The 22,548-nt window shown below is 47.6% G+C and overlaps 1 protein-coding gene across 6 annotated transcripts in view; it reads left to right on the forward strand.

Annotated features, from left to right (window-relative positions):
* The window catches only part of PPP1R12B (protein phosphatase 1 regulatory subunit 12B), a 151,681-nt gene that overhangs the window by 49,967 nt on the left and 79,166 nt on the right, over positions 1 to 22,548 (forward strand). For 3 of the 6 annotated variants that reach the window (XM_075910194.2, XM_075910199.2, XM_075910195.2), the window contains exons 10-14: positions 2,987 to 3,184; positions 4,014 to 4,096; positions 5,718 to 5,843; positions 10,676 to 10,858; positions 12,417 to 12,599. In XM_075910194.2, coding sequence (XP_075766309.2) covers positions 2,987 to 3,184; positions 4,014 to 4,096; positions 5,718 to 5,843; positions 10,676 to 10,858; positions 12,417 to 12,599 — 773 coding nt within the window. The remainder of the gene's footprint in view (positions 1 to 2,986; positions 3,185 to 4,013; positions 4,097 to 5,717; positions 5,844 to 10,675; positions 10,859 to 12,416; positions 12,600 to 22,548) is intronic. The other 3 variants (XM_075910196.2, XM_075910197.2, XM_075910200.2) reach the window with 2 other exon arrangements.

The following is a 22,548-nucleotide window of genomic DNA, read 5'->3' on the forward strand; positions in this document are numbered from 1 at the left end:
ACTTGTGAAAGCAAACAAATAGCTAAGAGTTCCTTTCAGTTTGCAATGGACACTTCCAGGACCGCATCTAGAGCTATGGTGATGGTTGAGGCATGAATTGTGGCGTCATTCTTTGCGGTTCCTCAATGGCATTCTGGAATTCCCTGAAGACTTGCCCTTTGAATCGAACTTCTTTAACGAAAAGGTGGAGGAGTCACTGTGCTCATTGGGGCTCCAGAATGATGTTCATTTCCCAGGCATTTACATCCAGCATGAAACAGGAATCCCCACAACCAGGTGTGAGAGCCAAGACCTCTCCATGAGCTGTTCTGCCACCAGTACCCTTACAAACTGCTAGGCAAATGTCCAAAAGTGCAAAGCCCTAGGTTGACACTCAACCCTGTCCAACTAATTAGAGGTTGCTTTTGACCGGATGTTCGAGAACCATCTACAGTTATTGATGTCCTCTCCAACTGCCTCTAAAACTTTTGGTGACTACCTCATCAGGGACCACCCTCACAAGGAAGTCTTTTGCTAGGAGGTAGAAAGTCTGTAGAGCAAAGGCCACCTCAGCACCAAGGAAAAAAGTTTTGCTCCCCATGTTTGTCTCCAAAAAAGAGGATGGAGACACATTTTTGTGACTTTTTTGATTGGTGAGTATTTTTATTTACAAATCCTGAGTCTGTACACATGGGGAATTATCAATGCCATTCTCTCTGGAGAAGGACATGTGGCTTGCGGTTCTTCTTTCACGTGGAAATTGATCTGTCCCACAGAAGGCTTGTCAGATTTCTGGCAGGATCAGAGCACTACCAGTTCAGAATACTGTTTGGGCTGGCAACAAGACCTACATCAAGGTCATCAGTGGTGGTGGCCCAGAAGAATCAAAACAGCAATACCAGTGCCCCCTACCCAAATGAATGGCTTCTAATGGACAGATCCAATCAGGAGATTGACATCCGTGGGAATCTCTGGAAGCAGAAGGTGGAACAAAGATAGCCTTGCTGGCAGAGAAGAGTCTACTTTGAGTCCTACAAAAACCGTAGACTTTGTAGAAGCAACCGAAAAAACCCGACTTCAGCAGTGCCCCATGAACTCATTTCAGGACATGAACAGCCTCATAAGTCATTCATAGGCTGTGTCTACACTGGGCCACTTATTCCGGAAAATCAGCCGCTTTTCCGGAATAAGCTGCGAGCTGTCTACACTGGCCCTTGAATTTCCAGAAAAGCAACGACACTCTACTGTACAAAATCAGCCGCTATTCCGGAAAAACTATTCTGCTCCCGCTCGGGCATAAGTCCTTATTCCGGAACACTGTTCCGGAAAAGGGCCAGTGTAGACAGCCCAGTAGTCTTTTCCGGAAAAAAGCCCCGATCGCGAAAATGGCGATCAGGGCTCTTTTCCAGAAAAGCGTGTCTACATTGGCCACAGACGCTTTTCCGGAAAAAGGGCTTTTCCGGAAAAGCAGCCTGTCAATGTAGACGCTCCTTTTCCGGAAAAACTGAAAACGGAATAGTATTCCATTTTAAGCAGTTCTGGAAATTCATGCCAGTGTACACACAGCCATAGACCTCAAATCACAGTCAGGGTCTCTTTTCCTGCCAAGCCATATGGCCTTGTGTACCTGCATAATGCCACTCTGTTAATCAGAAAACTTTAACCAGCATTGCCCCCAGCCACAATACTGTCACATCTTCAGACACACTGGCCTGGCTTGGTTTACCATGATTGGCTCAACAATTTTTTATTTCAGAAATACAATCCTCTTTAACTCAAAATAGAAATGTAAAATCAACTGCCTCACTACAAAACTACCAGTATTAAAAACTTGTTTTACTGTTATTGTCCATTGGTTTTTCCTAGGTTGATGGGACCCTCAGATAACCAGAATTTTTAGATAACTGGAACGCCCTAATTCCCAAGCATGCAGGATAACACAGGTTTTACTGTAGTAAGGGATGGGCCTGGGAATGTAAGGGAAAAGGGGGGGGGGGGTCAATTAGTGTTCATGCTACATGAAGCTGATAGAGAAGGTGCAAATTGTTCTTAAGTGCCCATTGTGTTTTGTTTTTTTTAAACAATGGGAACTTAAGAACAATTTGCACCTTCTCTAATCAGCTTCATTTGTAGCATGAACACTCTAATTGACTTACTTTCCCCTTTCTTCTGTTCCCTAGCCCATCCCCTACTATTACTTTGGAACTGGACTTTTAATACTCACTCATCTGAATGAGTGGGTTGTACCCACACCATCTACCTGTTTTGTTAGTCTTTAAGTGCTGCTAGACAATTCGTTGTTTAAGTTTTTCTCATTAACAATACTAGGTTTGTAGAATTAAATATCCAAATCTCAAAATGCCAGAATAAAGTTCTTGTGTGCAAACTAACTGCATCCCATTGTAAACGTGCACTGTAACAGTGCTAAAAGTGTGCACCACACAGGTACACCTCTCTCCTATGACCTTGCAAATGAGTAGACTGAAGCGGATGCTGTACGGTAGCTGCAGCCTTGTATTAGTATTTGCTTAGATCTCTCTGGCATGCTTAGAGCAATATGTTGATACCCGCCTCATAATTGTGGCTGAAACAAAGTAATGAAACAGTTTTGTATATTTGAGAGGTAGTGTGTGATTGTATAGCCGAAGTCCATAATGAAATGGATACACACAAGGGTTTGGCAGCAATCTGTACAGAATACATGGTAGTATGGTGATTGATGTGAAACATTTATTTGCACTCGTGTGAGATGAGCTGCATAAGTCACGTGTGCCTCTGCCATTCTTGAGTCCTGAACCCTTAACCACAATGCTGATACAATCTTTTATATCGCATTATATTCCCCCTCTATAGCCTTGTTAGAATTGTGTGTGCATGTGTCAATGATCGCCACAGACCTGGTTGAATCTCATGCTTTAAAATGGAACCTACTTGGCAAAACTCTGGGAAGTTAAATTGTATACTAGTGCCCTAGCTTCCTACCCACTGTTCCCTTTTCCCACCACAGTTCTCCAGTTTGCTCAACAAATCAGAGGAGCAAAAGGATGAATCTCCCTCCTCTTGGAGGCTAGGTCTCCGGAAAACGGGCAGCCACAATATGCTAAGCGAAGCTGCTTCCCGTGAAGCATTGAGAGAAAGGGGTTCTTCCATCTACCGCTCTTCATCAAGTCCCCGGATTTCTGCATTATTAGACAACAAAGAAAAGGTTTGGTTTCTCTGCAAACACTTTATAGTGCCTCCCATCTGAGAGGTGCTTGCCCTTCTGTATGGTTCCTTTCCTTCCACTAACCGCTAGTTCATAAACCTCATAATTTAATACCCCTTTGATTCTTCTTGCAGCTCTCTTGTGCCATTGATATGTGTGTTCAGATCCTTTATTACAGTTTATACTTTCCTCCTAGTTTGAAAAGTGCACCACCTTACTTTGCGTGGTGGTAATTCATGCACTATTATTGGTATTCAGCCAAAGCATTGGTCTTACCTACAAAGGAGTAAGAGCCTACCTAGCAATCTCCAACTAATTTGCCATCCCGCATACTTTAGAAGGCAATGTCTAATCCAGCCAATGAGCTGTGTTCAAAGTACGTATTTTGCTGATCTGGATTTAAAGTCTTCCTCAATGTGCCTCCCATATACACACAATCTTAATCTGGAAGCTGCTCTCAATTAGTTCTCTGGCAACTAGCATGCTAAAGGTGGATGCTAACCCTCTAAAGGACATATGGTAAATTTGAGCGATGTCTGCTTATTGTACTGTAACTTCCTCACGTCCTCTTTTCCATCCCATTTGATTTTACCCACTAGTTCTTCCTGGTGTAGAAAACAGAGCTTTTGGGGGTATTTCTTGAAGTAATTCCAGGCTGACTCCTCCAGGACAATTTTTAACTTAGGGCAAATGTCTTGAAAACTGGCAATTTTGGAAAAATTTAAAAACGGACTCTCACTTCTAGTAGCAAGATAAGAAGTGCTGTAATTCAGATGCGTTGAATGCATAACTTCCACAAGCTTGACATACTTTTGTTCTTTTCCTTCAGGATAAAGACAGCAAAAACTACTTTGCCCCAATAGCCCCAAGAAGACTAAGCAGTACGGGTGACATAGAAGAAAAGGAAAACAGGTGGGACTTTGAGTCTAAGGCTCAGATTTTATTCTGGTGAAGAGTCTCTTGGAATTCCACCATTGGAAATGCCTTTTCTGTGCTCCGTGTTTCATACTTTTCACTCATCACCCCCAGGCCCTTGTCTCGAATTCTGACAACACTTTATGAAATGTTACTTTAGTGTGGGCCCTTCCCTCCATAGATAATAGTATCCGCTCCCTAAACCAGTGCTACTCAAAGTGGGACATGGGCCTGCTCTGAGAGCTGCTAACAGGCCATTCCGGTTTGTTTACTTACTGGCTCTGCAGCCATGGAGCCTTGTGGCTCCCATCGGGTGCAGTTAGCCATTTGAAGCCAAGGAAAGCTACAGGAGGCAGCGACCCAGGCCCCACACATCTCTCCATCGCAATGCATGTTGGACCTCCCTGATCCAACAGCCTGAGGGCCTGACCGGTCCCGATGTTGCCAGACTGGAGAGTCTCAGATTTGAGAAGTTGAACCTGTACTGGGTAAAACAGGACTATGTAGCACTTTAAAGACTAATAAGATGGCTTATTAGGTGATGAGCTTTCGTGGGCCAGACCCACTTCCTCAGATAAACCATCTTGTTAGTCTTTAAAGTGCTACATAGTCCTGTCTTTTGATTCAGCTACACCAGACGAACACGGCTACATTTCTATCACTGTACTGCGTAGGTTTTCTAAAGTTATTTGAGAGAGACTGCTGTGAATCTGTACAGCACCTACCACAGTGGGCCTCAGTTCTTGTTAGGATTCCCATACCTGCTACTGCTTCCATTTTAACAGTGTAGCATCTGTCTCCTAAAGTGATAGTTTGAAGAAATGCTGCCTCCAGTGGGTTCCTGGCAGTGTCCTCTAAAGGAAGTAAAATTTGAGGTTGGATGGATTTCTGCAGCCAGCGGGAACTAGAATTGTGGAGCAGCTGCACCAAATAAGCTCTGAGAAACAATTTCACAGCTGTTCTTGTTACATCCTGCCTGTCGTGTTCTAGCGTCAGTCTCAAATTGCCACCATTTTTTGGACCTTAGCAGACAGTTGGTTTGAAATTGTAGGCGGGATGACTGGTACAGCTGTGTGTGTTTGAGCATGCCCAGCTGATTGCTGCGGCATCTAAGATGGAGAAGGATCAGGCTATATTAGCCGATGGTAGTGGCATTGTGTGGTGCAACACAATTTTCCCAGTACTATTATTTTAACACAAGCCAGATCAGTGCTTCATGGAATCCGGTTGGGGCTTGAAGTAAAACGGTGTGAATAGCTTGAAATCCAGTGACTCTTTCAAACATTGAAGTTCTGAAGCATGTTAGCTCATTCTACAAATAGATTCTGATTCCTGTAATTGGCAAGAGGGACGCACAAGATGCTACCACCATGGGAGTGAGGGACTTGAGCTCAGAGCTAACTCTTAAGGGAAACAATCCCATTATCCCTGTGGGGAATCGGGACCAGAACTGGAAAAAGAGCTTGTGTTATTGCCTGACTGTCCAAGGCTCTTTGCTCTTTCCCTTGGATGTCGAGACTCCCGCGCTTATCTTCATGCTTGGCAGTGTGATTAAACCCAAACTGCTTGGCTCCAGAGTCTTTCTAAACTGCCCTGGGCCTCTCTCCTGCTTCCACAGAGAATCTGCTGTTAACCTGGTGAGGAGTGGCTCCTACACTCGACAGCCGTGGCGGGATGAACCAAAGGGAAACGAAGCCCCCCAGACTGGTGCACCTTCCACCTACGTATCTACCTACCTGAAAAGGTACAGGCTGGAACACGTTTAAATCCGTTTGGCTCAGTAAGCAACTTCAGTTCTTAACAAGCCATCCAGGCTTCTGACTGGCTGCTGTCTGTCTTAGTGCTGCATTAGTGTGGCTGGCCTCGGTGTCCTCATTGTTTGCTGCTGGGTATGGGAAAGCGAGGTTCACTTAGCCTTTTCGTTGTACACCGTCTTCTGAGACTTGTGTTCTCGCTGACTATAAAGTTGGGCTCTACTCTAAATATCGTATTAGCCTATTTCAGATGCACCTTTTTCACCAATTCTATCTGTCTAGTTGGGTTAGATCACTAAACAAAACTCTTCTTGGGCTGAGGGTGCAGTAATGGGATTGTAAGGTGCAGTTGTTGGGGTACTAAACTGTAAGTGTTGGGAGGCCGTTTCTAATGGTGGTGCATGTTTCTGCCCAACTTTGGATAACTATCCAAAAATAGCCTGGTGCATTCCTTATCTCTCTTCTGCTGCTGGCCTTGAACTTGAGAAGCAGCGTGGACAAGAGGCATGTTGGTGCTCCAGCATTATGTGCATTAATTGCCACACTTGTGAATGGTGTTCAGAATCAACCAACCATAGTCTGTTTCTTCTGGCAGTAGAAAAATAGCTTTTGGGCAGGAGTCATTCTGCTGGGGGGATGGGGAGACGAGTTGGGAAGAAAAACTGCTTTCCCAACTTGTCTGTCCATTATTTTGAAAGGGAAAGGTTCAGGTTCCTGTGATATAGCTGGCATTGGCTGCACTTGGACCGGTCCGTTAGGACAAATGCTACGCTCTAGAGTTGTCTCATGGGTCACTTGGGAGAGGGTGAAAACTTGCTACGGGAGGCCATTTCACCCCTGAACTTGCCTTGTTTGTGGGCCTGGCATTTCACAAGTGTGTTGCTTAAAACTTCAGAATATAAAACCACCACTGCTCATTAGTGCAAGATAGTTTAATTTTTAGATGAGTCTTTTTTGCCAACTGCTAGATCCTCAGAGTGAATCATTTGTCCTTTAATGTAAAGTAAGTCTGAATATATAGGATGAGGAAGATTTGTTGTGACTGTTCCCGTGTTTCTTGTGTTCTAGTATTTAGGGGGTGATGGCAAAGCTCAGCCTTTTCCTATATAGCTGCTGAGCGAATGGAGTTACTCATACAAAAGAGGTGATTTTCAAAACAGGAGACATTTCTTATGAGCCAGTGTTCCATTTCAGTGACTTCACATTTATCCTGGGATTGGATGCCACAAGCCAGTGGCATGAGCTTGTCTCACTTGACAGTCAGACAGGTGGCAAGTGGTTGCAGGCTTTCACTTTCCACCTGTCTGACTGTCAATCTCTGCAGCCAGATTGTCTTGGACATAATAATAGATGCTGTCACCTTAGCTGAAATGGTTCAGGTCAGTAACATTATTAAACAACCTCAGTTCTGCTGGGATTTTAAAACTTGCTTGCTTTGTGCCTCAGCTAATCCCAAATGTATCCAATTTAATATTTACCCAATCTATCCTATGGTGCCATGATTGAATTCTGAGGCACTAGCTCAGTGGTTCTCAACCTCTTCCGGATGGGACCCATTTTGACAATTCAGGAAGACTTGGTGACCCAAGGCAATTGAAAAAATCTGTGAATGGCTCCTTAAGAGCCACCTGGGGAGACACCTGGCAACCCTTTCGAAATCTAATGGCAACCCATATTTGGGTCCGGACCCATAGGTTGGGAAACCCTGCACTAGCTGAAGCTTTAGCCAGCCCTCTCTACTTTTGAATTTACATGAAGTCACATTTTTCCTATGAATGGGGAATACCTTCCCATGATAAGAGTAATGTGCAGCGTGATGGGGTTACAAAAACCAAAGCAATCATCTTGGGCACCATGTAAAAACTTGTGATCCGTTTGTACAGTAATCTTAAACATCCTTCCATTGTGAAGTGTGGAGACACAAATGCTAACTACTTATAGATCTTGTATGAAGTGTTTAAAAACCTATAGGTCATAAGAGACTCTAGTTTCATACACCAGCATATAGCATGAGGAAGGGAACCTGATTTGATTTTCACATAAGGTAGAATTTTGTCACTAGAAGCTTAATTTCCTGGTACCAAAAAGTCTCTATTTGATTGTAAAATAAATTCCCTGCATCTTAGGGTGGGCCTTTCAAATGGACTTTAATGTAGTTAAGGGGAAAATCTCCATAATTTTTCAGTATGGTATAAGGAGGAATAGAGGACTGCTCCGTGTTGAGACTTCAGGTTTTTCTTCTTAATCTCTGAATCTCCCATACACTTGTTGCTTTAATTATTCTCAAACAGGTTAATTTAAACTGTGTAAATGCTCCTCTGTTTACAAATGGACCCATGGTGGACACCAGCTGTCCTCTGCATCGGAGCTGAAAATGTCTTTCCTGCTAGTGAGGAGCAGACAGTTGTTTCTAGTATCACTGCAGAAGATTTTCTTTACACTTGGCAAATGACTGAGTGTTTCTCAGTGATGCTGAAAATGTCATTCTCTCACTGCACTGTCGCCCTGAAAAAATCCGTCCTGGGTGCGCACAGCAGTGATCAAACAATTCTCTGTGAGCTTTGCTGACAACCAGCCATAAGACTTCCATCTTTGGAGTGCAAACTGACCTTCAAAAGTCCAGTTCAGATCAACTGCTGATGCGAAAACATGTAGGAATTGACATAGCAAATCAAACAGATCAAGCATCCTTTGACAGCAAGTTGAAACTTCAGAGGCAGATGCCAGATACCCTGAAATGAAGTAACCTGCTCATACGAGCAACTTCTTTTTCCTCTGAGACACTCATACTTAGGAGAGTCTCAAAAATATGGAATGGGTTATGGCCCCATGTAATAGAACAGAAAATGCTTTCATGATGCATAAGACAAAGGTGGACGACGCAGTATGTTTTATTAGACCTGCTTCTATTGGCAAAAGATAAGCATTTGATAAATCCAGCATCTTTATTATGATGATGATTTTAGTGTTTGGTCAGGCTCCCAGAGTTTTGAAGGTGTGGTGCAGGGTTTCCTTTTGAGGTCGAGGTTTCTGAACTCAGATATGGAGGGATCTTGTAATTTAACTACCTATGCTGAACAATTTGTTCCACTTTGTAGTTAGCTGTGACACTGAGTACCCTTCTCGGACCTGATGAGGAAATCTGTGTAGTTTGTCTGTTTCACCACCAACAGTTGATCCAGTAAAAGATGTTCCCCTCACCCATCTGATCTTGCTACTACCTTGGGACCAACATGGCTAAAACAGTGCAAACAGCATTCATTGTGCATGGAAATGTCTAATTCTGCCAAGTCTGCTACCTGATATTTTATTGCAATGAATTCCACAAATTAACTGCTTCTGAGAAGTGTTTGATCAGTTTAATTGAATGTCCTCTTCTTCTTATATTGAAGGTTAATAGAAGTGCCCGGTATCTGTTTATACCATTCATTACTTTAGAGAAGGAATGGATCTGTACAGTCCTGATCATCTCAGTCTGTTAATCATTTTCCTTGCCAGTATCTGGACTTCTATTCCACAAGTGAACATAGTTTTTTCAATTGTACACGGACTACTATGTCAGTTTCAGGTTTCATCACGAATTGTTTGACATCTTGCACAAAATGAAGGAGAAGGGTCCAGTTTATCACAGGGAAAGCCAACAGCGTCTTCTGTGTAAAGTTGACTAACGCTTTCCTTTGTAATAAAGACCCTGTTTTCAGTTGCTTATAACTTTGGTTAAAGTTTAGCATTTGAGCAGCAATTTTGCATATGAGGTATCTGCCTTCTAGATGACTTTTTTAAAAAACTTTCAGCTGTTTTCGAGTGAGACTACAGCAAGTGTTTTGTCAATATTAGAAAAACTTTATAAAAAGTTTCAGCATCCTTGTGCTTTGCAGAATGGACTCTGATCTTTGGGGATATGCCTCTTGCTGTTTCTGAGGAAATCTATCCAAGTTTGGCCAAGTTAGAAGTCTGTGGAAAAATCTTATTTTTATACATGCTCAGTAGAGTTTAGCAGCTGTACGGTCCTGGAATGGAGCGCACACAACACTGTTTTTTGGAGAAGATACATGTGAAGTTCAGAAAAACCAGAGTCCGGAGGGGCTCAGTGAGGATGGAATCTACAGAGATTTTAGCTGCAAGTGCCATGTCTCTGGATCATGGGCAAGCTTGTTAACTCAGCCAAATTTGGGTGGGTTTTCTTCAACAGCAAAAGGAACATCACTGACACAATCCACTTTGTCACATTGCAAGTGCCAGCTTCAAAGCATGTTGGTGCTAGGGCTTCTGAAGTGAAATAGTGGTAAGAATGTTTAATCATGGCAAAATGTAATTCCCTAGCCTCATTCTTGTACGTGGTTGAACCATTCCAAAAAGTTCCAAAAATAGCCAGATACCCTGCATGGAAAATTTGAGCCCAAACTCTTAAATTTACCAAACTTATAATCAAGAAACAGGGACTTACCGCAGGCAATTTCAGGCAGCCGCTGCGTATGTTTATAGCCATTCCTTGGGTTAAGGGATTTGATCCTCTGTTGTTGTCTCCACCTTTCTCCAGTGCTTAAGAACACTCTGGGTGCAAGTGGTGCTGTGGGATCAAGATTTTCCTTACGTTTTCCTGTTCTCTGAACTTCCCTGTCCTCTTCCCTGGACTTACACAGCAGGGCCGTCATTCCATCACTTATAGATGCCCGGAGTGTCATCGCTGACCTCTTCATGTTCTAGGGTCTCTTGCGTTCATTTTGCTGAGAAGTAAAATATTCCTTGAAGGGCCGGCGATGCTCAGCAGCTGGTTAACCATGTGCTGAACTGAAGGGCGTGATCTTGTGGTATTTTACAGCGCTTCATTTGGTAGAAGTCGTGACCTTGACAGTCCCTACATTTCAGCCAATCGTAATACATCTGCTACCTCACCCACTACCATTGATTCATCTACCTCATTGGGCACCCAGTGGCAACCTGCCTCTTCCTGTCCTACATCTGTTAGTGCGAACACTACTGCATCCATCCGCCAGTATACCAGGTAAGGGCACGGGGCTCATTCAGAGAACACAGTAGAATGCTTAATATCCTTAACTGACACAGAGTTCGGGGGCTGGAGGTTCTGAATTCTAAAACTGGTTGGAAATCAGTCGTGTTATATAATGAGCTCTTGATGACTCATTTCAGTTGAGAGAGAATATGAAAGTATAGCAGGCCTGGGCAAAATGTGGCCCACAGGCTGGATCCAGCCCTCCAAGTCACTGGCTCTGGCCTGTGGATGCAGCAGGGAGCCCCCAGGCTTCCCTGCTTGTCCCACACACCGCTCAGAAAAGCAGCTGCAGGGCTGTTTGTCTTTAAAAACTGTGAGCTCAGAGGAGAGGGGGGAAGGCTTCATGTGCAACTCCTAACCCCAGCACAATCCCATTGGCTGGCTTCTGGCCAGAAACTAGCCAATGGGAGCTTCCTGTTTGAATAACAGGCAGCACATGAAGCACCATGCCCCCTCCTCTCTGGCTCAGTTAGTCACACAATCACATTGCCGTGCAAGCAGGCAGGCTGAGAAACTTTTTAAGTTCTGCAAGCATTTAGCTCTGCAATCAGGCAGGTTAGTTGGGCTGCTGGCTGGTAAGTCTCCTGGCCTGTGCCTGCCTCTGGCACCCCGTCTTCCCCAATCCTTCCCCCTCCCCACTCAACATACCCCAACCCTCAGCACCCCTCCTACACCCCTACCCCCTCCCAGATCTGGAACCCCAGTCCCCTGCCCCAGATCACAATCCCCTCCTACCCTAGGTCACAACTCAAACTCCTAAACCCCAGTCCCCTCCCCTAGGTCACAAACCAAACCCCTGCACCGTAGTTCCCTGCCCAAGGTCACAACCCCCTCCTGCCCTAGGTCATGTTCCAAAACCCTGCACCCCAGTTCCCTGCCCAAGGTCATAACTGCCTCCTTCACCCAAACTCCCTCCTAGACCCCACTCTCCTGTACCCCAATCTCTTACCCCAAACCCCCTTCTGCACCCAAACTCCATCCAAGACTCCGCACCACCTCCATTCATATCCTAGAAGAGTGTGGCCCTTAGCCCCTTTCCAAAATTTTTGAGTGCCCCTTCCCATTAAAAATTATTGCCCACCCCTGAAGTGTAGACACTACGGGCAGACTGTTTTAACAATGCACAATGTTCAGGTTGCATACACAATTTTAGCCTTGTTGCTTCCTGACTTGTGATTAACGTGGTACCCTTATTTCTCTAGCTAGCTTTTCTTTGCAGAATGTGTGATTTCTGGGGCAACTGAGGTTTTATTTTTGAGTTGCGGGAGCGTTGAGCTCATCCCTCGTCTTGCTTATTGACCAGTTAAATCCCCCTGATAATTTCCAGTCACTTCTATAACAATCGGGAGTGATGCCTGGAATATTTCTTCCTGCTGCACATTCTTCTAGATAGCCTTAAAATGCTGTTCTGATGCCATTCCTCCATGCCATTGTATTCAGAAAATTGGGAAAACTTGTTCCTTGCATACAATGTGTCCTTGAAAACATTGGGTCTCTAAGTCAATCAGGTTCACTCGCTTTGTATCCCATTATATCTTGTATGTTTCAGAGCCCCATACAAGCAACAAACGGACTCTACTGTTGAGAAAAATACAGAGAACCTCTCTGCTAGCACTCCATTAGGTGTAATCACCAATCGCACTGTACTCAGCACTGCCAACGGTGTTACATCTGCCAATGCCATGTCGACTACTGGAACGGACTCAACTGGAGAAGCCCGGGAGCGAAGGAGGTTAGTGATCCGAGTGGTGATGCACTTCCTCTGCGGGGTGTGGCGATAAGAGTGGATAGCATTGTTCTTTTGCCTTTCCGCCTTTGAAGATCTGGATTAAGTCCTCACTGAATTGCAGGTGAAAATGAGCTGGGTGGGGGTGGGAGATTCCAAGATTTTAGCGTCTGCCAAGGCAAACGCTAATGCCTGTTGCAGTGGTGGGGGTTGGACACTTCTCTTCGTTGAACTCTCGTCCAAGGCATGTTCATGCCACAAAGTGCATAGCTCGTGTGGTTACAGTCTCCACGATCCAGTCCTGCATGGGCGAGGAGGAGGAAATGGGATGGTGAAGCTCACTTCTGGCACGGTCACTAGTCAGGTTGCTTTGCTGGTGTGGAATTGTTTTCGGATTGGCAAGACATAAGGCTGGAGTAGCCCGTTTCAGGCAAGATTTTTCTAACTGTACTTTAGCTATCAGGCCAGTAGTTGTTTCAACTTTCCCTGTGGAAGGAGTTTTGTGTATTTCTCAGATAGCATGTTTCCCATACCAGGTCTCTTCTGCCCCAAGTAATCTGGCTGTTGGTCTCTCCAAGCTTGGCATGCTCTGCCATTCACCCTGGCACCGTTAGCTTTTCGTTGGCTTCCCAATGAGGTGGACAGTACAGATTTTACCAGCACCCTTCAGGCTCAAATCTAAGGTAGTTGCAGTTGCTTGGGCTGATGTTGGGATTCCCCAGGTTAGGGCAGTCTCCATGTGGTTGGTGGAGCCACATGAATAATGCTCCCTTGAACTCTCTTCCTATATAAAGACCTATAACTGTGATCATGCAATGGGGATTGTGGGTGCCTGGGATTTTCCTCCACCCCCGGCTTTGGTTCTTCCCTCCATGGTTTTCTCTCCCTGGACTGCCTGGCCTGGACATAGGAATCTGCCTATTGCATGGTGCCCAAGAGTCTATCCCAGCTGGTTGCTCTGATCTGAGTGTATGTGGTCAGGAATGAATGCAAAGAGTTCAGCTAACTGGTCATAATTCTCTAACCAGTTTCCCTTTTTTCCATTTAATCACATATTCTAGACGTACATGCTCAGACTCCTCTTGTTATGCTTTGGGGGATTTCTGACTCTTCACCTCTATGCTTGGGGGGAATTGGAAACCTTGGCAACGCAGCTTTTTAAAATTCAGTGCTTTTCTGAGTCTCTTTGATGGCCATCTCACTTAATAAGTAATGCTCTCTCTCTAGGAGTTGGAGAGCAGCCTGGGAATCTCTTGTTTTCTGGAATCTCAGGCAGCTCCCGTATTCTTTCAGAAGTGGGGAGCTATTATTCAGTAGTCAAACTGCGCCCTGCATGCAGAGACTGTCTTGTCTGGATGATTTTGGCCAGTGGGCGTGTCCTCCATTGCAGGAACGACCCTCCTCCTTTAGCTTCCAAATACTGATCTCATGCTGATATCGCTTCTTTCTCACCTGCGTTGGAACTGAAAGGCTTCCAGATGCGATTATTTTTTTCCCCTCTCCAGCTGTATCCAGTCTGCATTTAGTTGTAGGCTGGGAAGTGGGTTTTTTGCCCAGCTCTGCAGTTCCTGGCTCCTCGTATGCACTCGGAGAACTTGACTGGTCTTCATGGTTCATGTCGTCGTCTAGGAGAAGGGTTCTCACGTAGTCTTTTTTTTTTCCTGCAGGAAACAGAGCAATTTGCACACAGTGCTGCTTTTTGGCGGGCTTAGCGTGCACTCTGCGCAGCCTGCTTGTTGCTCTATTGCCATTTTCCAAATTCAAATAAGTCTAATTTACTGGTGCTTGGATGTAAGATCTCTAGCAAACCAGCAAACTGTAAATCCTGCCAGTGTGTTGGTTCCTTGTGCCACCCAGGATTTAGTTCCCTAGTTACTTGCCACAGAGCGAGAGAGACTGACTTGGCTATGCTTAGCTGTGGTGAACTTCCTGATCATATTGGTCTGCTACCCACCCAGGGGCTCCTCTCTGGGGTCTACCTTGTAGGTCACTAAAAGTGCAGCGTTCAGCTCATCACTGGACACTCACAGAAATTGCCACATTTGTTGTCCCCAAAGGGACCTCAGCTTGTTTGACTTTAATACCATAACGCTGAGACGCAGTTAGCATCAACTCATTTGCGTTTTTATTATCCAGGGACAGAGATTCAAAGATTCAAATGAATAGTAAGAATATTGGAAGTAGAACGGTTACCCGTATGAAACAAAACCCCATCCTAGGGCTGCACTTACAGAAGACGAAAGGTAACTATTAGTAAGATTTGTGTGGATTTTTCTCCCAAGGATTCAGTCTCTGACACAGCTGATAGTTTTCAGTCAAACCCATGATCCAAGGTTTCATGAATATGCACCTTTCAAGTAATCTCCTCAGTAAATGAACAGCAAAAGGGCTTTATTTGTGTATCCTTATATTTCCCCAAACTTATTGTTTTGACACCTGAGTCAGGAGGGACACCTCCGTCAACGTTTTCCTTCCTGATGTGCTGGCTCTAAGTTGCTTTCGCGTCTTTTGTGTTGACTTAAAATTCAGACCCATTTTGCTTGACTTGCAAAGCTTAATCTACATATACGTGCGCGCACACGCACCACGATGTTGCTTGGGTCCTTCAGGGCAGAGGACTGGGGGTGTGGGAGGGGCAGGAGTCAGGGCAGAGGCTTGGGAATGAAGGCAGCTCAGAGCAAGAGGCTGGGAGTGTGCGGGGGTGAAGGAGTCAGAGTTGGGGAGTGAAGAGGGGCTTAGGGCAGGGGGTTGGGTGGTGTGTTGACTTCCTAGGGGGGTGGGCCCTGAGAGCGGCTGAGGGCCACGCAGGCTGCTTGCCAGCTTCTCTTGGTTGGGGTGCTTTCTGCACCCCTGTTGTCATTCTGTGGTATGTGTCCCTGCTATCACACCCCTCCCTTTCTGTCTGAGAAACACACTCATTCCAGGCACATCCCATTATCCTGGCACAACCAACCCCTGACCTTGCTTAAGGTATGATAAGAGGAAGCTTCCTACCAAATTTGGTGGTCCTAGCTCTTACCATTCAGGACAGGGTGGGCAATAATTTTTTGCCAGAGACCACTTGAGAAATTTTTGAAGTGGTGGGGCCTCAAGTGGTAGGGGCAGGGGCCAGGATGCTTTCCCACCCACAGACCACGATTAGTCTGGGGGTGGGGGAGTGTCTTTGTCTTTGTCCTCCCCCCCCCAGAAGTTCCTCCCAGGCACCCGTGGCCCTGGCGGTGGGAGGAGACTTCCTGTGCTCCCTGTTCTGCCACCAGGCCAACCAGGTCTTGGGGGCGGGTGAGCGTGCAAAGCCTCCTCCCATCCTGCCAGGAGCATGTAGCTCAGTGGTCTCCAACCTTTTTACATCCAAGATCACTTTTTAAATGACAGAACACGCCAAGATCTACCGCCCTGCCCCTTCCTTGAAGCCCCGCCCTCTCTATTCTCCTCCTCTCTATCACCTGCCATCCCCAACCCTTATACTGCTGCCTTTTTTCCCCAATTCTTCTGTAGGAAGAGGTTTTTCCAACATTTGGCCTGTCTAGACTGAACCAAATGTCAGAAAAACCCCATCTTTTGGAAGCCCCCTTATTCCTCGTGGGAAGAGGAATATTGGGGTGACTGAAGGATCATGTTTGCTCTTCCACTAAAAAGTGGAAGAACAAATGCATCCCTGGATGCAGAAGAGTTTTTCTGGGCTATACCCGGAATCCTGAAAAACTCCTGCAGTCTAGCCATACCCTCGCTGGGTTGAGGCAGGACGTGTAGGCTCCGGGGTGGGAATGAGGGATTTGGGTGTGGGAAGGGGTGAGAGGTGCAAGCTCTGGGAGGAAATCTGGATGCTTAAGGTATGATAAGGGAGGAGGTGGATAAGGGGATGCTGGTTTGGGGAGGGGGTCAGATGTAGGGTTAGAGTACTAAGTAAGCCACAGGCTTCTGGATGTGAGGGTTCAGGAATTTAGGTTGGAGTATGTGAGGGGGCTCAAGGCAGGGGGTTCCAGTGTATGACAGGCTCAGATCGAGGGTCTGGGGGAAAGGGGAGTGTAGGAGTGTCATGATGCTGTGGCCAGATGGGGGCTTGGCTCCAGCTGGGGGTTTGTTGGCCAGGCTTCATTTTCAAATAAAATACTGTGTCAAACACACAGTTTCTGCATTGTCTTTTTCTGAGAAGGGCAGGGAACCTGTTTTGAGTCAGGGGTCACTGACCCACAGAAAAGTCAGTTGGGGCCACAAGTGAGATGCAAAAAAACCCTCCAACTCCCCTTCGCTCTCCCCCCCCCCCCCCCCAGCTTCAGTAATGTGTCCTCAACTGTGCTGGTGGGAGCAGGGGACATAGTACTGGGGAAGGGTGCTAATGGGTGCTTCGGCAGGGGACAGGGTGCCGGCGGGACAGGTTTCTGGAGATGGGGGAGAGAACAGGGTGCCGGGAGGGCAGGGGATAGCGTGCCAGTGGGGACAGGTTTCTGAGGTTGGGGAGTGGAAACGGGAGTGGGGAGAGGGAACGGGGGCAATGACCCGCCTCCTCCCAAGATTCTCCCCCCATATACACAGAGGGAAGCCAGTGCGTGCCTCCCGCAGTGCAGCCAACCCCCCGCACGTGCCTGCCCCGGGGCCAAACCCTGCTCCCACAGTGCAGGGAAAGCCCTGCATTCGACTCACCCCTCCTGCGGCAGAGAAGCTGCTGCACTCCTCCGGGGCCAACACCCCCTCCCGCAGCGCGCCCAGCATGCCACAGAGCTGTGGGAGGGGAGCAGCCAGCGCACTTCCGGAACCCCTGGAAGTGGCGCAAAGCTTCAGGCAGGACTTCCATCCACCCTGCGGGAAGCCAGCAATACGCTGGAGGTAGGTAGTGGGGTTTCACAGAGGTGGGGGGGAAAATGGAGGATGGGGGGAGCCCAAACGCCTCACAATCGACTGGTGGAGGACTCGTGATTGACCAGTTGATCACGATCGACTGGTTGGTGACCACGGATGTAGCACTTCTAAGTGCCCGGATCAACCTGCTTGGCAGGCCGGATCAGGCCTACAGAGACCCTTTTGCCCACCCCTGGTTTAGGAGGAGTTCTTGAACAATCAGACTCATGGGCGGACAGGGACACAGATGGATGCACAAAGTTTCTCAAATATATAGTAGCTGTTATGCCAGCAAAGTGTTTATAGTGAGTTTCTGGCCTTAGAAGAGGTATTGTGATAAAACAGTGACTACTTTATCAGCTAGCTCAGAGGGTTTCTTAAGGTCAGATGTTTTCACTAGGCTTCAGAGTTTCAGAAAAGGAAACTGGCCCTCTTTCCGATACTGTAGGCCATGAGGACCATATCCCATCAGGTTGCAGATGTTTCTTTGCTAGAATAAGGGCTAAAGCTTGTCTTTATAGGGCAGAGGAGAGGGGAGAAATGAGAGAGAACTTGCAGTTTGCAAAATCTGACTCAGTGGACAAACTGGTCCAGTGAATCAACTAAAGCCCTTGCCCTCAGCTGGGAGGTGGACACTAATTGACTAGACCAAGTTAAGCAAATTATCCAACTGGAAATTTAGCCATCGTCACTTGCAGCTACGCAGTCTTTGTCATGTTGCAGTTGCCGCGGCTATTCTGTTGAGAGCTGGTCGAGGCTGGTAAAATGACCAGTGCGGATTTAATAGTGTCATGGTGCAGGTTGAGCAGAGAAGATGTTTCAGAGGGATTGGGATTATAGGCCAGGTTAGAACCATTCACACACAATGGAGGGTCCTTTTCAGTGCCTTGAATTTTGTTAGGGAGCCATTTAACTCTTGCCTATAAAGAGGAGCCCCAAATCCTTGCCTCACCCCCACTCGCATATTCCAACGCAGCGTTTCCGTTCCTGCTCTGTACCTGTGGGTTCAAGCTGCCCTGTTTGTTAATAGGGAGGCTTGCAACAGCCGAGCGACTGGAACAGCAACTACTTGCTGGCTTTCAGCTCAGAGCTGGGGATGGGCTGAAGCCGGAGGGGGTGGCCGCAGTGGAAAAGCACAGGTTGGCAAAGAAATGAGCTTGATAATGGCTAACAGCAGATAGTTGAGAGGGAAGTGCTGTATGGATTTCAGTTCCCAGGAGCAGCTGTCAAAGTAGCCTTCTGCTCTGTACAGTGTTTCCAAAGCGCCACGCCCCTCCTAGCAACCATAACACACAAACAAGCCCACCAGCTAATATTAGACCATTGGGATGCCGCTCATGTACGACGCTAGTCTGTCTGAAGCCAGCAGATTCAAGTGAAACACTTCAGGTTTCGGAGGAATGACTAGAGAAGTGGTCTAGGATACTCTTGCTCCGTGGCAGGCGACACACCTCTCTGTCTTGAGTGCTGGCTGCTTCTGCCATCTCTTGCCAAGTCTTTGCCACTGCATTCTGGTTGTCAAAACATTGCCATTGGTGAATGCTGAATCCCTTAACGTCACACCTCCTGCAGCATTTCTTTAAGGCTTGAAAATCCACGCGGGCTTCCCTGTGGAGTGGGAATGCACCGTATCCAGCTGCTGGAAGAGCTGATTTTTAAATACTTGTATGCAGCAGTGCAAGTAGGGCAGTCGGGTCTGTCGTACCAGCAAGGTCTTTATAGTCCATGTGGTGGGCTGGAAAGACCAGTGCAGCTGTACCGCCCCAGACCATCTCTGTAGCTAAGCACGGAAGGAGAGCTGGAGGGCTACCGGAGCCGTGTTCTTCTCCTTCCCCCCACTGCAGTTCCTAGGTGAGCCCTGAACTACATGGCTCTCCTGGGAACCGCAGCCCCGTTCCAGCAGCTCCTTCCGCACAGCTGTCCTGCCCCCAGCCCTGTTCCCTGGCAGGGCAGCACTCTGACCCCCAGAAATATGCAGCTGTGTGGAAGGGCTGGGGCGGGGGAGCTGCACCAGAGGAGCTGTAAGAGTGGGGCTGCCCAGATGCCCCATCTTCTGCTCCTTTCACTGCTGCGGTTCCAAAGTCATCCATGCATCAGGTAGACGTCCGGTTCCCCTTCCCTTCTATCCCCCCGGTATGGGGGTGGATCATTGCGGGGGGTGGAGAGGAGTCACGTGCGGAGGTCACATGCTCCCCCATTAGCTGCTGCCCCCTCCCATGCCAATAAATGGATGACACCGCTGCTGGTATATAATACACAGCGGTATGCTGTGTCCTCTGAACCCTGCTGCAGCATTCTCCTGCAGATCCTGCTAGCTGGCAGGATGCCCCTTTCTGTGCTGCTCTGGGCTCGTTCCCTCTTGTCAAACCTGTGTCCAGTTTAGGCAAGGTTGTGTAAATGAAATGCTCTGAAAGGCTTCTGGAAGCAGCATCTAAAAATCTAACTGCCATGTCCTTCCCCTCCATGTGTAAAGCTAACTCCTTGCCCCTCCTGGGGTGCGAAGGGCTCCCCTCGCTTTCTTGCCAGGCTTTCTGCTGCTCCGATGGATTTTCTGAGGTGCTAGGATGATCCTTGCTTCCAGTGAAAGATCCTCATGCTGCTGAGAGGCCCCAGCTGCTACTGTCATAGCACTTTCTCACTTCCCCAAGGAAGCATGTCCGCCCCTGCCCTGCATTGCCCACGGCTCCTCACAGCCTTCCTTTGCATTGAGCGTCACGAGCGGGACCGGTGTGTGTGTGGGGGCGTGTTTTCCTCAACCCCCACCGGTCTGAATGCAGCCCAAGTCCAGTTACTGCCGTCCCTTGGAAGTGGGCGTGGCTTTGTGGGAGCGCTTGGCAGTCAGGTTTGTCTGATCTGGCTGTGAGGTGTCCGGTCCCAGAACAAGCATCGCAGGGATCTGCATTTCCCTGGAGCAGCTGGGCTGATTTGGATGGGATTGCTAAACCTCCAGCCACAAGGGGCTGCAGCCTCTAGATGCTGGCTGCAGAGCTGGTATGGAGTGGCTCCCCATGTGCTGTCAGGTATGAGCTTCCCCTAGGGATTTTCAAAGGCGGGGGAGTCCCTAGTACATAGTAGACATCTCGCTGGCATAGCTATTCGGGCAAACCCGCCTGGTATGACCCAGCTAATGCTGCAGAACAGCTCGCACGTAGGGCTTCTGATTTTCAGTTCTAACTGATGGACACTGACAAACCACCCTGATGGCATAATAATGAAACAAGCAGCAGTGGTGCCTTGTGCCTAAGGCCTTGTCTGCACAGAGCAGTACTGTGAGCTATGGCCATGTGGCTTCTGAAGCATGTTAATGTGTTGCATGTTAATTGGTCCACGTAGGTCTTCCAGGTGTGCACTGCAGGTTCCTGAATGTGTGTTAATGGAGTGCTGATTGAAACCGTGCACCATTAACGGGCTCTAGGGATCATTCGAGGGAGGACTCATTACGGTAGATACTGTTGTAGTGCATGAAATATACCTTACAGGTTGAACCTCTCTAGTCCGGCACCCTCGGGACCTGACCAGTGCTGAACAAGAGAATTTGCCGAACCATGGGAGATGACCTAGCAACATCACCAACACTGCTGCTGCTTGCTGGGCTCTGAGACATTGAGGGGTAAATCAGAGCTAAATAGCAGCACAGAACACAGAGAGCCAGGACTGGTAGCCGTGTTAGTCTGTAACTAAAAAACCTTAAACAAAAATGGTCCTGTAGCACCTTAGAAACTAACCAAAAAATATATAGATGGTATCGTAAGCTTTCATGGGCACAACCCGCGTCTTCAGGTGACACATATGGAGCAAGAGGCATAGAGCTTAAATAAAAAGTAGAAGAGGAGTGAGGAGGGAAGGAAAAAACACCCCGTCAATTAGGGTGTGTCTAGACTATATGCCTCCGTCGACGGAGGCATGTAGATTAGACGTACCCCCAGTGTCCATGCTAAATGAGGTTAATAGAGTGAGCTGTAAGTGCCCAAGACTTAGCTTTTGTTGTCATTTGGGTGTTGACTGTAACATGCTAAATAGACATCTGGCTAACTAAACTCATGCCAGACTAGAGAGGTTGAACCAGTAGCTACATTGACAGAAGAATTTTCCTGTTGCCCTACCACTATCTACACCAGGGCTTGGGTCAGTGGGTACGTCTAAACTACATGGCTCAGTCGATGGAGCCATGTAGATGAGTTTACTCGGCAAAGGGAAATGAAGCGGCGATTTAAATAATCGCCGCTTCCATTAAATCAAAATAGCCGTTGCATTGTGCCGATCAGCTGATTGTTGGCACAGTCTAGACAGGGATCTGCCGACCCCACAACCCATCATCAGCAGACCCTGTAAGCCTCATTTCACGACGAAGGGTTTTGGGGTCGGCAGATCCCCATCTAGACTGTGCCAACAATCAGCTGATCGGCACAGCGCGGGAGCCATTTTGATTTAAATGAAGCGGCAATTACTTAAATCGCTGCTTCATTTCCCTTTGCCGTCCTGCCTAATCTACGTGGCTCCATCGACGGAGCCATGTACAGGCAGTCCCCGGGTGACGTACAAGGCAGGGACTGTAAGTTTGTTCTTAAGTTGAATCTGTATGTAAGTCGGAACTGGCGTCCAGATTCAGCCGCTGCTGAAACTGATCAGTTTCAACAGCGGCTGAATCTGGATGCCAGTTGTGACTTACATACAGATTCAACTTAAGAACCCCAGGCATCCCCAAGTCAGCTGCTGCTGAAACTGATCAGCGGCTGATTCCAGGAAGCCCGGGGCAGGGGCTTCCTGTAGTCAGCCACTGGTCAGTTGCAGCAGTGGCTGACTTGGGGATGCCTGGGGTAGAGCAGCTGGGGTGCTGCTGGGTTGGTCCAGTAGCACCGAGGAGCGGCACTACAGGACCAACCGGCAGCGCCCCAGCTGCTGTACCACAGGCGTCTGGAGCAAAGCGGCGGAACACGCGGGCAGCAGACAGCCCAGACGCACGTCTGGGCTGTCCGCTGCCCGCGTGCTCCGCCGCTTTGCTTCCTCTCCCTGGTCTGCTGGAGACCAGGGAGAGGGCCCCGTTCGTAACTGCGGATCCAACGTAAGTCGAATCCGCGTAACTCAGGGACTGCCTGTAGTTTAGACACACCCAGTATTA

Source organism: Pelodiscus sinensis, chromosome 27, assembly GCF_052426305.1.
Source record: "Pelodiscus sinensis isolate ZL-2025 chromosome 27, ASM5242630v1, whole genome shotgun sequence".
NCBI classification, from domain to species: domain Eukaryota; kingdom Metazoa; phylum Chordata; order Testudines; family Trionychidae; genus Pelodiscus; species Pelodiscus sinensis.